The 14,114-nt window shown below is 43.2% G+C and overlaps 1 protein-coding gene across 4 annotated transcripts in view; it reads right to left on the reverse strand.

The window, feature by feature from the left end:
- PATJ (PATJ crumbs cell polarity complex component) overlaps positions 1 to 14,114 on the reverse strand; it is a 407,721-nt gene that overhangs the window by 317,578 nt on the left and 76,029 nt on the right. For all 4 annotated transcript variants that reach the window (XM_073593830.1, XM_073593831.1, XM_073593832.1 and 1 more), the window contains exons 13-15: positions 12,037 to 12,110; positions 7,902 to 7,958; positions 3,288 to 3,422 (exon numbers count right to left, since the gene is read on the reverse strand). In XM_073593830.1, the coding sequence (XP_073449931.1) occupies positions 3,288 to 3,422; positions 7,902 to 7,958; positions 12,037 to 12,110 (266 nt within the window). The remainder of the gene's footprint in view (positions 1 to 3,287; positions 3,423 to 7,901; positions 7,959 to 12,036; positions 12,111 to 14,114) is intronic.

A 14,114-nucleotide genomic window follows, 5' to 3' on the forward strand; every position in this document is an offset into this window, starting at 1 on the left:
CAGCTTTCCTCGATTTGTCTGACCATGACAAGGACTTTGTTTCCTCATGTCAGAGCTGTCTCCCAATATATAGTGAATCTATGACTGGTAGGGGAATACTCAAAAAGCAGCAGGAGAGGTGGAGGGCGCACCGACCCACAAAGCGGATTAAGTAGAAGCAGGGATATTCTTGCACTGCGGGTCCTCAGGTGCAGCTTCTTCTCCAGCAAGGACGAGCAGCACAGCAGTGACATCACCAGATATTCTAAATCTAGTGAGACTGGCAGTCATAGATGATCTCATGCTGCAGTTATACAGCTATGAGGCTCAAGTCATAAGAAAGTGTCCAGGCACAGGAAAAAAAAAACATTTTTTCAAGAGTATTTTAAAACAAAAAAACATGAAATCCCTCAGGGTACTGCTTGGGCACAATTAACATTTCTGTATGTTCCCTATAAAACAGCTAATCTTTACTTTTCAGGTTTAGGTTCACTTTAATGAGCCATTTGTAAAAATAAAACCGGAAGCATCACAATAAAACAATTTGTAAATCTGGTTCTAGTTGTCTTATGAGACTGTGTTGAACGGAGCCTACCCCTGCATAAAAATTAACATGTATTGTTTCCACAATAATAATCATCAAGTGAAGCTAGGGTGTAGTCCAGTTCCGGACAGGGACAAAAACAATAGGCCTGAGCATTTTAGACTGAGCAGCCAATTTTTGCAGGGCGAACCATGGTATATTAGTGCGCCGCTCAGGCTCGATCACACAGCAGATGCCACACCCGCTGCAAGAGTGCCAGCAAGGGATGGAGTTCGTCCCGGCTGCTGTAGTCACTGGAAGGAAGAGAGGTAATAAGAGAGACAACCTCAGCCTGGGTTCTCGCCAGGCCACGCCCCAAACGTGTTTCACTTCCGCCCCCCAGAACTTCATCATGGGGATCATGTCTCTCTTATTACCACCATAGGACTCCGCGGATGTGCGGCATCAGGGATCTTTCCTCTCTTCCTTCCAATTTTTCCAAATAACGGGAGGGGGTGGTGGGCGTTTATAGGGGCGGTTGGTGTCGGTCCCCTATACTGTGACACTCCCCATCAGTGTCCCCATTAGAGGTCCCTCCATCAGTGTTCCCCTCAGAGGTCCACCATCAGTGTCTCCCTCAGAGGTGGGACTTAGTGGGTGGGACTCGATGGGCAGGATATGGCGGACTCAGGAACACAGTGCAGCAGCCAGGCCTGGAGGAGGAATTTCGATTAAATTCTCCACTGAATAGCGGGAGGGGCCAACCTACCATGTGGCTGGTTGTTGGACGCCAGGCAGCATTAGCATTCAACCACTAATGCTGGCAGCGGGGGGGGCGGGAGGTGGGACCGCAGCGGCGGAGAGAACAGAACAGAAGAATCATTGGCAACACTGCTCTCGAATCCCAGGGCCCCCTACATGTGGCTCCCCCCCCCACCCAAATGGAGGCCCTGCATGCGGCCCGAGCCCAGTGTGCCGTATGACCAGTCCAGGCCTGGTGAACTCTGTTTTAGAACACTGAACAAATCCAAAAAGTTTTTTTTTTGTTTCTTTGTCTGCTATGCTTTTACCAGTATTATGTCTTGTAGTCTACTTTTTTATTTTTTTTGTCAAAATATGTCATTCCTTCCACAGCGAGATTAAATTTCCGGGAAAAAAAAAAAACAGATCCAACAGCCTTTTGAGGTTATTAAATTATGTGTACGCCGAGTTCTGACAAGGCAGCATGGCTCTTTAGGTCAAAACGAGCGTGAAGAAAATCATAATAGACTTTCCTGAACTGGCCTGAGATTGTTCTGCGCCTAAACTTTGTAAGCCACATCAGTTCTTGGTTTCAATCAAATATTTAAGGGAAACAGCTTCAGTCTTGTCTTTCTTTTTTGTTTTATGGTAGCCATAGAGATCCGCCTAACACAGCAAGCAGGACGCAGAGTACATTATTATTATAGGAAAACAAGTCTGCTCTACAAGACATGAGAGAAGATAATGGAAAGAACCTGACCACAGATGTCGATAGCTTGCTTGAGACTTATAAATCCCAGATAAAGCAAAATATCTGGCAGTTTGAGTCTTGGGCTAAACTCCAGGCAACCCGCTCTAGGGCACAGCCAGAACTGCGCCACTTCTTTCTCTGTTACAGTTAAAGTGATAATAAAGGTTCCTTAAAATAACAAACACGTTATACTTACCTGCTTTGTGTAACGGTTTTGCACAGAGCAGCCCCGATCCTCTTCTTCTGGGGTCCTCCAGTGTTCCCATCTCCTCCTGTTCGGTGAGTGCCCTCAAAAGGAAGCCACTTCCTATGGAAACACTCGTGAGAGCTCACTCCCGAACCACCCTGTCTGCGTCCATTGACACAGACCGGGCAGCTCAGCCCCACCCCGTGCCTCGTCACAGCATTTGATTGACAGCAGCGGGAGCCAATGGCTCCTGCTGCCATCAATCTGCCCAGAGAGGAGGGAGAGAAGAACAGAGCCGGGAGAGCCTTGGCTCTCATGCACATCGCTGGATCATGAATAGGCTCAGGTAACTTTAAAGAGGGGGGGGGGGGATTTTGTTACACAGGTTTTTTACCCTAATTCATAGAATGCACTATTTTTTAGATACAAGTATACATTGGCTCCTGATGAGTGGAAAGAACCCATGAAATGCGTAGAGCCCCCCCCGCCCCCTTTTTTTTTTTTTTTTCGATGCTATGCTATTACTACCATCTGACCATAACTACTTTTACAATCATGATCAATTAAGAACTTTTTTTTATCACTTTGAGAGGTCTAGGTTACCAACCTACACCACCCACACCACAGTGGTGCGGCATTATGTATGTACATATTTGTACCATGTGTCACTAATGAGCAACACATGTTGAATCATATCAATATTTATTCACTGTATTTTGAAATGACTCAACATGTGTATATGTACCAATAAACATTGATTTTCTTTTTATTACCGTATAGCCGTATGCTTCATTTAAAGTCCCAAATTTCCCCTCTCCTTTGCTTTGCATAAGCTATGGGGCTAAAAATCACGCTGGAATTGCATAAAAGTAGTAAAGGAATCTTTTTTTACAAAATCACACTGTGCACAGTTGCATTGATGTGAATGGGAACCATTGAAAACTCAAGTGATAACTATTGTCATGGGATTACGAGACTCAAGTTGCATCTGATATCGCACCAATCTGAACGGAGCCCAAAACGATCAAATTGTGTCCAATCAACATTTTCCTACAATGTTGTAGGTTGGGGTGATGAACCATTCAATTTTCATGCATTGTACTTACCTCCAAAAGTTCATCTTCTGGCTGCAGAATTCCAAGTTTGGCAACGGGACCTTCAGCAGCAATGGACGATATATAATGGTGGCCATCGAAAGAGTCCAGTTCCACCCCAAGTCTCATAGTGTGGATGGGCAAAAGCTGCAATACACAGAAAAGAGAAATTCATTTGCTGAAGGTAAAATTAACAGTTTGGAATTAATTAGTAAGCAGAGTAACCCTTTTCCTGCTTGGCTCCTGATAGGCGAGCCATCAGGGGTCTTCTAGACCCCCTGGTGTCTCCATTAAAGAGAACCCGTCCCCTATGTGAAAAAAAAAAAGTTAAAGTAGAACTATTAGCAAAACTTTTTTTTTCTTCATTTTGGATAGAGTAATGCCCTGTACACACGAGCGGAATGTCCGACAAAAAAAGTCAGACGGAAGCTTTTCATTGTCTATTCCGATCGTGTGTAGGCCTCATCAGACTTCCTTTTTTCGAAAATTCTGACAGACCTAGAAATTAAACATGTTCTAAATTTTTCCAAAGGAACCAATTTCTATCGGGAAAACCGATCGTCTGTATGCTGTTCTGACGGACCAAAAACGACGCATGCTGCGAAGCAAGTATGAGACGGAAGCTATTGGCTATTGAACTTCCTTTTTCTAGTCCCATCGTAAGTGTTGTACGTCACCGCGTTCTGGACGGTCGGACTTTGGGTTGACCGTGTGTAGGCAAGACCACTTGAATGGAATTCCATCGGAATTCTGTCGGAGAAACCTTCAGAGTTGATTCCGACGGCAAAACCGGTCATGTGTACGTGGCATAAGGGAGGTTTTAACCCGTGTAAGTATTTTTTTTTTTTTCCCCCCTCTTTGCCCCAGCGGAGATTTACCTTCACTTCCTGTCCCATTGCCAAAACAGGAGGTGAAAGGAAATTCCTGCAATTTAAGGCAATCTCTTGGGGCAGAACTAGTGACCTCATTGCAAGATTTCCCCTCTATTACTGGGGACGGCCCAAAATTTGGGATTTTCTTTTACTTTCAATGATAACGGTAAACAGGACAAATTAAAAAGAGGGCGAGTCTCCTTAACGGGGGACACAGACCACAATAAAAACTGACAGGGGTTCTAATCTCTCTCCACTACATCCAAAACTAAAAAAAAAAAAAAAAAAAAAGTTTTGCCCTTAGTTAAGTGGGGTACACACACTAAGAAGATCAGAAGAAAAATGACATACGGGACACAATAGTTCGATTTTCAAACAGTGTGTACATAAACTTTCGACATCTGCGTCAGACTTTCCAAACAAAATTTCTGAAGGGACCAACTCCAAAATTTTTCTCTTACTCAAACAGAACTCACAAATTTTTGTTTAAGAGCCCTTGCACACTGGGGCGGGGGGCGGCGTCGGCGGTAAAACGCCGCTATTATTAGCGGCGTTTTACCGTCGGTATGCGGCTGCTAGCGGGGCGGTTTTACCCCCCGCTAGCGGCCAAGAAAGGGTTAAATACCACCGCAAAGCGCCTCTGCAGAGGCGCTTTGCCGGCGGTATAGCCACGCCTTCCCATTGATTTCAATGGGCAGGAGCGGTAAGGGAGCGGTAAGGAAGCGGTATACACACCGCTCCTTCACCGCTCCGAAGATGCTGCTGGCAGGACTTTTTTTACCATCCTGCCAGCGCACCGCTCCAGTGTGCAAGCCCTCGGGGCTTTCACACTGGAATGAAAGCAGCGGCACTTTCGGGGCGGTTTGCAGGCACTATTATTAGCGCAATAGCGCCTGCAAACCGCCCCAGTGTGCAAGGGCTCTAAGGCGTACTGTTTTTGCACAGGTTTTCGGAAGAAAAACAACAAACAAACAAAAAATAAATAAAAAGCCCGTCAGGCGAGAATTTTTGTACATTATTTCCATCCTGGGGTTCGACTTGCTGTGAAACATTGAGAAAAACTGGACGATCGTTCGCCTGATTTTATTATAGCGTGTACCCACCTTAAAACTTTAAGTAAAAAATAAAAAAATAAAAATAAATAAATAAAAAAATTGTGAAAAAAAGTTCAGGTTTCACCCAAGCAAAATCCCTCACCCCCAAAAAATTTTCAAGGTACCCCCACATACAGGTAAGAATGTAAATGCATGTGTTGGGGAAGCCTACGCACGAAAACGTCAATGGCTGTACACATGTTGGATATAGCCTCGCACGCCAGAGAGGGCAATCATCATTCTACCATCAGAGCTCCTGGGCAACTCTAAACTGATAACCTGTAGAGGCTTTTAAACTGTGGAAAACATAGGGGGAATGAAGTATGTCGCCATGTCATGGGCACACAAGATTTTAAGGTTTCACACGTTGGGTATTTATTTACTTGGTGGAACCTCATCTTTTCATTGTTACCTAAAAATTGGGTCATTTATTGCATTTTTGATCCCTAAAATTAAAAGGATAAGTCCACCTTTGGTAATAGGTTAGGAGTTCGACTCCTGCAGCCTCTCGCCATCCCCCCCCCCCCCCCTCATTGTGACAGCGGGCCGGGGATCTTCTCTCCACTCTCACAATTTAAATAAAACATGGCTCCGCCCACATGGCTGCGTCATTCATTTACAGAGATCTGTGAATGAATGAACTACAAGTACCTACTTCCTTTGCGGTGGACGGCTTGTAGTTCTCAATGAACTACCAGGGCGCTGTTGAGTGGTTTCGTTCGTTCATGGAGTCTTCCCGTCATTGTGTAACTGCCTGCCTGTACGATGTATGAGCGGACAGATACACTGACAGTCTGCAGGAGCCTGAGATTGCACCTGTAAGGCTCTTTACAGGCTCTTAAAAAATAAGTAAATACTTACAAATGCACATTTTTTTTTACCTGCAAAAAAATGTGCATTTAATTTTTTTTTAGAAAGGTGAACTTATCCTTTAAAAGTGGTACCCTTTAAAATAAAAATAACAAACATGCTTATACTTACCTGGTTTTGCACAGAGCGGCCCCAATCCTCCTCTTCATCGTGTACCCCCCCCCATGGAAAGTCACTTTCCATGGGGGCACCCATGTGGGCTCCCTCCCGAGTCCCGCTGCTGCATCCGTTGACGCAGACAGTGGGACTTCAGCCCCGCCCCCGGCTCCTGTGTCACTGGATTTGATTGACCGCAGCGGGAGCCAATGGCACCTGCTGCTATCAATCTGTCCAATGAGGAGAGAGACAGCGGCCGGAGCCACTGCGCTTGTGCACATCGCTGGATCGGATCGGGCTCAAGTAAGAAAAAAAAAAAAGTGTGTGTGTGTGTGGGGGGGAGCTGCAGCACAGGAGGTTTTTGAATGGAATAGAATGCATTAAGGTAAAAAAAAAAAAAAAACACTGAGGGTTTACAACCACATTAACCACTTGCCGACCGTTGCACGCCGATATACGTCGGCACAATGGTGGCGGTGGGAAAATGGGCGTACCTGTATATCCCCTTTAATTGGTAGGGCTAGCGGGCGCACGTACAGCGTGACCGTGCCCGTGGGACCCGAGGACTCGACGTCCGCCACTGTCCTGGCGATCGTGTCACGGAGCCGCAGAACGGGGAGATGCCTATATAAACAAGGCATTTCCCCGTTCTGCCTAGTGACATGACAGATCCACTGCTCCCTGTCATCGGGAGCAGTGATCGCTGTCATGCAAGTTAAAGCCCATTCCCCCACAGTTAGAATCACCCCCTAGGACACACTTAACCCCTTGATTGCCCCCTAGTGTTTAACACCTTCCCTGCTAGTGTCATTTACACAGTAATCAGTGCATTTTTATAGCACTGATCGCTGTATAAATGCCAAAGGTCCGAAAATAGTGTGTCCGCCATAATGTAGCAGTCACGATAAAAATCGCAGATCGCCGCCATTACTAATAAAAAAAATAATAATAAAAATGCCATAAATCTATCCCCTATTTTGTAGACGCTATAACTTTTGTGCAAACCAAATCAATATGCGCTTATTGCGTTTATTTTTTACCAAAAATATGTGGAATACATAATCGGGCTAAACTGAGGAAAAAAATTTGTTTTTTTTTATATATTTTTGGGGGATATTTATTATTCTAAAAAGTAAAAAATATTGCTTTTTTCCAAAATTGTCGCCCTTTTTTTGTTTTTAGCGCAAAAATAAAAAAATTTAAAAAAAAACAAAAAAAATCGCAGAGATGAGCAAATACCACCAAAAGAAAGCTCTATTTGTGGAAAAAAAACGTCATTTTTGTTTTGGTGTAACGTCGCACGACCACGCAATTGTCAGTTAAAGCGACGCAGTGCCGAATCGCAAAAAGTGCTCTGGTCAAGAAGGGGGTAAAATCTTCCGGGGCTGAAGCGGTTAACTTTAGTGTATTTTTTTAACGAAATTTAGCATCTCCCAAACTGTTGCACAAATATCCTGTAGCGTAAGAAATTGGAAATACCACTTTTTTTATTCTCTAGGGTGTCTACTTTCAGAAAATAAGTGTTTGGGGGTTTTATGTAAATCTTCAGGTCGAAAATGATTTTTTTTTTTTTTTTTTTTAAACGTGTTGCGAAAATAGCTCTGGCAGCGAAAGGTTTAAACCCGACCAGTTCCATAAGTCAAAACAGAACATTTGATGGATGCACAAAACCATTAAGATAAAGAATTACACACCTTGGAATATTTCTGCAGTTCTTCATCATCTTCTATCTTTGTATCCAGATCAACCACCTGTGACAGAATAATAAGTGTCGGGGAAGCCAGAAAAAGTGAAGTGTTTGTCACCATTACTAATCTTTTTAGGAGCCTTACCAGCCTGCCTGAATTCCTGATAGGTCACAATATACAGTAACAGTATCACTTTTCAAATTAGCTCCACCATTTATAATTAACAAGCCACCTGGAGTTTCAATACGCTGACTTTGCTCTTGGCTGAGATGATGGAATCCGTTTGCTGCAGGCATGAGGAGCCATTTCCTCAGTTTCCTCTCTCCTAGCAACATACTAATAATAATGCAACTTTGCAGGAAGTTACAAGGTGAGAGGCTGCAGCAGGGGCTGATCTGTGTCAGTAAAACACAACCAAAAACCACACAGGCACCAAAACGTACATAAATTGTGTCATCTCAGTCCAGGTAGTAAATGGTCACCCTGAATGATGCCTGATGATGGTTTCGTACTTTTGAAGCGAAAGGCAGAGAAAAGCAGATGAAGGTATTGTCATAAAACTTCATTGAACCTGATTGAATTACCCTTTACAAAGACAAAGTAATTGTAAAGCTTCATTTTTTTTTTTTTAAACAACAAACATGTTATACTTCCCTGTAGACATGTGCACTGACAAAAAAATTTGTTTTCGTTTCATTTTTTTTTTTTGCTTTTTTCGGAAATTTGGAAATACGAAAATTCGGATTTTGAAATTTCCGGATTTCCGAATTTTCAGAAATTCAAAAATCTGAAAAGAAAGAAAGAAAAATCAGTAAAATTTGAAATAATAACTAATAATAAATATTAAATTATAGGTATTGGAATTTCCTTTCAAATTTAGTTGTTAGTGAATGTAACAATATTTATACAAATGTATCCGAAGTTACGAATTATCTGAAATAACGAATGCCGAACAGCCAAATTTGAAGTTAAATTCCCATACCTATAATTTAATATTTATTATTAGTTATTTCAGATTTTCGGGTTTTTGAATTTTCATTCTTATTCTTTGATTTTCAAATTTTTGAATTTTTATAATTTATGAAATTTCGAATATTCAGAAATTTGAAAATTCGTAAATTCAGAAATTGAAAAATTCGGAATTAACGAATTTGTCAAAATTCGTTAAACAAATTTCGGAACTAAAGGAATTGCACATGTCTACGTCCCTGCTCTGTGCAGCCCCGATCCTCCTTTTCTGGGGTTTCTCCCGCGGCGCTCCTGGCTCCTCCTCTTCTCAAGTGCCCCCCACGAAGAGCTGCTTTTCATGGGGGGCACCCATGTGGGCTCGCTCTCGAGTCCAGCTGCTGCGTCCATTGACCCAGACAGCAGTACTCTGCCTGCCCCCCCCCCACTCCCGTGTCACTGGATTTTAATGACAGCAGCAGGCGCCAATGGCTCCTGCTGCTTTCAATCTATCCAGTGAGGAGAGAGACAGCGGCTGTGCTCGTCCCTGAAACGATCAGGCTCAGGTAAGAAAAAAAGGGTGGAGTCTGATGGGCAGCTGCAGCACAGAGTTTTTCACCTGAATGCATCCTCACAAATCGTGAGGGTTTACAACCCCCTTAAAGTGGTTCTAAAGGCAGAAGGTTTTTTTACCTTCATGCATTTTATGCATGAAGGTAAAAGAACCTTCTGCGTGTAGCAGTCCCCCCCCCCCCCCAATACTTACCTGAGCCCCCTCTCGATCCAGTGATGTCCACGAGAGCCTCAGCTCTCCAGAGACTCTCACTCCTGATTGGCTGAGCGATTGGCTCGTGCCGCTGTCAATCACAGCCAGTGAGCCAATCCGTAGAGGAAGGGGGCCGAGCTACGGCTGCGTGTGCAAATAGTTGCTTGATCTGGGGGGCGGCTTGCTCTGGGGGCACACAGCAGGATCGCCAGCGGGGGGGACCCGAGAAGAGGAGGATCGGGGCTGCTCTGTGCAATATAATCACACAGAGCACGTAAGTATAACAGGTTTGTTATTTAACAAAAAAAAAAAAACAAGACTTTAATATCACTTTGAATTGGCCATACATGGTTCAAACATTGACCAGTTCAGCAGGGACCGGACAACTTTCGATTCATGTATGGGGCAGGCTGGTTGTACACGAGTCTATCTATACCAGTCTGTTGGGTATTTCCCATTCAATCAGTGCCACTGGCTAGAGGGAGGGCTTCCTTCCAACAGAACACAATAGCACAGCGGGAGAGATTCCCCCCATCCACATCGAACGTGTGCATGGGAGAATCGGATCATTTTTTTCGTTCAATCGCTGGTTGAATGAAAAAAAAAAAAGTATGTATGGGCTGCCTTAAAGCATGTGTTACCCCAACACTTCCTAGTCCTGATATGTGTCTGCTGTACCACGTACTTGCATGAGAAATTCTCCTGTTCTTTATGTTTTGCTCCCTTTGTGTGAAACCCCTGGTGTTCCTGCCAGTCCCCTTGCTTTCCTATTAAATACTGACCACACTAAGCAGGAGAGCAGACTATGGTCAGTTCTCTAGCTATGCTGGGAACTCAGCCGGCTCTCCTCCATTGATCAGATTTGTCCTGACACGCCTCCCCTGCACAGCCTATCGCTGGGAAGCTCAGTGTGCTGCTACTTCTCCTCCCCCTCAGCTCTTATGCAGCTGAGAACAGAGGGAATGTGATCACTTATAAAAAAAAAAAAAAAGTGAGGGTGGGGAGATATAGATTTTATATATAATTTTTTTTCTATACACAAATGTATTGCCTTACATTTCCATTTTAAACTAAATTGGTTGTTTTACAACGTGATTGTTTACAAATACTTTACGTGCCGGTTCACACTAGTGCAATGCCAGACAGACATCGCATGTGAATCGCACCGCATTACTGTGCAGATCACGTGATGCCTGTGCGATGCGATTTCAGCCATACAGTCTGTTTTGGCTGAAATCGCATCGCATTCCCACCAAAATGGTGCAGGACCCTTTTTTTTGGTCCGCACTGGAATCGGATCGCCTGGGTGATCCGATCCCTGCACCATTTAATTCGTACTGCGATCTGCATACCGATCTGGGGGTGTCATTAACTTTACATCGACACCCGCAGCGGTTCGCAGATCTCAGTGTGAACTAGTGTGCGATTCGGCACTGAATCGCAGGGGTTTCCCACATCGGCCCAGTGCGAACCCAGCCTAAAGTGTATGTCAGTCCCAACAATTAACTTCTGTTATTTGATCCCTTTTGTTCAGGAAAAAAATACAATTGAAAGCATTTTGTTTTATTTGTTGGAGAAGTTAAAAGAAATTCCAAGTTAATTGTGGCGGAAATCTTGAGAGCCGATAACTTTATGTGCTCTCTGCCCATGTTTAGACATGTGCACGGAAATTAATTCGTTTTCTTTTCTTTCGTTTTTTTTTTCTTATTTTTAGGTTGTTATGATCGAAATTCGTTATTTCGAATAAATTCAGAAATTCAGAAAATTGAAAATCCGAAATAACTATTACTAACTATTATAGATAATGGAATTTCCTTTCAAATTTGGCTGTTGGTGAACGTAACGAATACAAATTTATCCGAAGTTACGAAATTATCCGAAATAACAAATGCCGCATGTAAATGAATGGAACGTAATGAATAATAAAAAGTTTTTATTATTGTTGTTATTATTTATTATTAATTGGTTACATTACATTCATTTAGATGTGGCAATTGTAATTTCGGATTATTCATAACGTTGGAAAAATTCGTATTCCTTACATTCACTAACAGCCATAGTTGAAAGGAAATTCCAATACCTAGAATTTAATAGTTAGTAATAGTTGTTATTAGTTATTATTTCAGATTTTCGAACCTTCGGGTTTTCATTCTTTTGAATTTTCGTTCTTAATTTAAGATTTTCTAATTTCCGAATTTCGAATCTCCCAATTTTCGAATTTCCGAAATAGTCGAATTTCTTCGAAAAACGAATTTGGAACGAAACGAATTGCACATTTCGACCCATGCCATTATCAACTACAAGAAGAAAAAAAGCTTGTAGAAAAAAAAAAAAAAAAAAATGAATCCAGGTACGACTTCTAAGGTTTGGTAATCTGCAATCTATGACATTTTTTGGGGGGGGAATTTAGACACACATTGGTATACATACCATAACCGAATAGTCGGGGCCAAGGCGTTTCTCCCACTTGGACTTTAATGCTTCATTCTCAGGAGTCAGGGGTCCTAGGAGTCAAGTGCCATTTATATCATTAGAAAAAGGCATACAGAAGATCCAGTTTATCAGTCAGTTGCTGCTACTCGTATAACACACACATGCATTCTAGACATTTGAAAATATAAAAAAGGTCACAAATTATAGTGATCGGAAAGGATTTTTTACATTTTTTTTTTTTTTAAATTTAAAAAGGTTAATCGTCTCTTTACCCTCTTTTGGAGTATTCCGCCAGGCCTGTCTGCTCCTTCCTATTTCCTACGAGTGCCCCCTCAGCAGGCTGTGTGCTGAGGGGGCACCCATGTGGGCACGCTCCCGAGACGGGCTGTGTGCATCCATAGACACACAACACATTGCTTGGCTACGCCCCCTCTCCGTCCTCACTGGATTAGACTGACAGGAGCCTCTAAGCTCCCTGCCTGTCTCTCCTGGGAGACTAGGAGGATAGAGCAGGGGTGCTGCAGTCAGGACAGTGCTGGATTTGTGGAGGAGTCAGGTAAGTGTTTAGGGACGAAATGGGGACAAAAAAGGAACAGGTAGCGGGGTGTATTTTTTACCTTAATGCATAGAAAGCGTTAAAGATAAATGTCCTGTGACTTGAAAGCGAAGAAGGAGAAGTACCACAGAGATCAGATCATCTCTATGTCACTCTGCTCTCTCCTCCTATTAGCATGTACCTTGTCAGCACATGCACTGGCTCCTTTTGCCGCTTCTCCCGCTCCCATTCTGAGCTCTGCTGTACAGGGACTGCAAGGAGCTGATATCAAGTCAAATTCAGGTGCTTACACTTCTTTCTTCAAAAACAGAATTTGGCACAAAAAACATCTTATGTTACAATACGTATGCGCTTTTATGTATGTTTGGTGTTTGAGTGTAAAATGCATTCTTCTGTCTATAGGAATACATTTACAGTATCTCACAAAAGTGAGTACACCCCTCAGATTTATGTAAATATTTTCTTCTATCTTTTCATGTGACAACACTGAAGAAATGACACTTGTCTACAATGTAAAGTAGTGAGTGTACAGCTTGTATAACAGTGTAAATTTGCTGTCCCCTCAAAATAACTCAACACACAGCCATTAATGTCTAAACCGCTGGCAACAAAATTGAGTACACCCCTAAGTGAAAATGTCCAAATTGGGCCCAAAGTGTCAATATTTTGTGTGGCGACCATTACTTTCTGGTACAATTTTTTTATTGAAATAAATAAGAAGTAAAATAACTGTAATGATCCCGCGCAGGGGAAATGAGCAGAAAGTATAACATGGTACAACTTCATACACATTGGGAACATATTTGGTAGAAAGAACTGTCGAAACATTAACAACCCTCCGACCAAGGCCGGGGGGTCAACATAGGGTGACTAAGCTTACTCGCTCAGGGGTTGGGGTGTGGAGTAGTCCACATAAATTTCGGAAAAACAAAAAACTTAGATCGAGGTCATACATTCATTTGCAATGAGTGCTTTCACACTGGGGCGGTGCGCTTGCGGGACGTTAGAAAAAGTCCTGCAAGCAGCATCTTTGGGGCGGGTTTGGAGCGCTGTAAAAAAAGCGCTCCAAAAACGCCCCCGCCCACTGAAATGAATAGGCAGCACTTCCGAAGCGCCTTAAAAGCGATTCAAAAGTGATGCAAAACGTGCGCTTTTTAGAATTTTTTTTTTTTTTTTTTTAAGGTCACGTTGCCTGAAAAGCGCCAAAAAAAAGCATCTAAAACACAGCAAAAATGACCGGTGCTTTAGCTGCGCTTCAGTGTGAACGGGGTCTTAGACCCCGTTCACACTGGGGCGGTTTGCAGGCGTTATAGCGCCTGCAAACCGACCCAAAACAGCTGCTGCTGTTTGTTAAGTGTGAAAGTCCGAGGGCTTTCACACTGAAGCGGTACGCTGGCAGGAGAAGAAAAAAAAACTCCTGCCAGCCGCATCTTTGGAGCGGTGAAGGAGCGGTGTATTCACTGCTCCTAAACCGCTCCTGCCCATTGAAATCAATGGGACAGCGCGGCTATACCGCGGC

Source organism: Aquarana catesbeiana, linkage group LG07 (assembly GCF_042186555.1).
Source record: "Aquarana catesbeiana isolate 2022-GZ linkage group LG07, ASM4218655v1, whole genome shotgun sequence".
Lineage (NCBI taxonomy): Eukaryota > Metazoa > Chordata > Amphibia > Anura > Ranidae > Aquarana > Aquarana catesbeiana.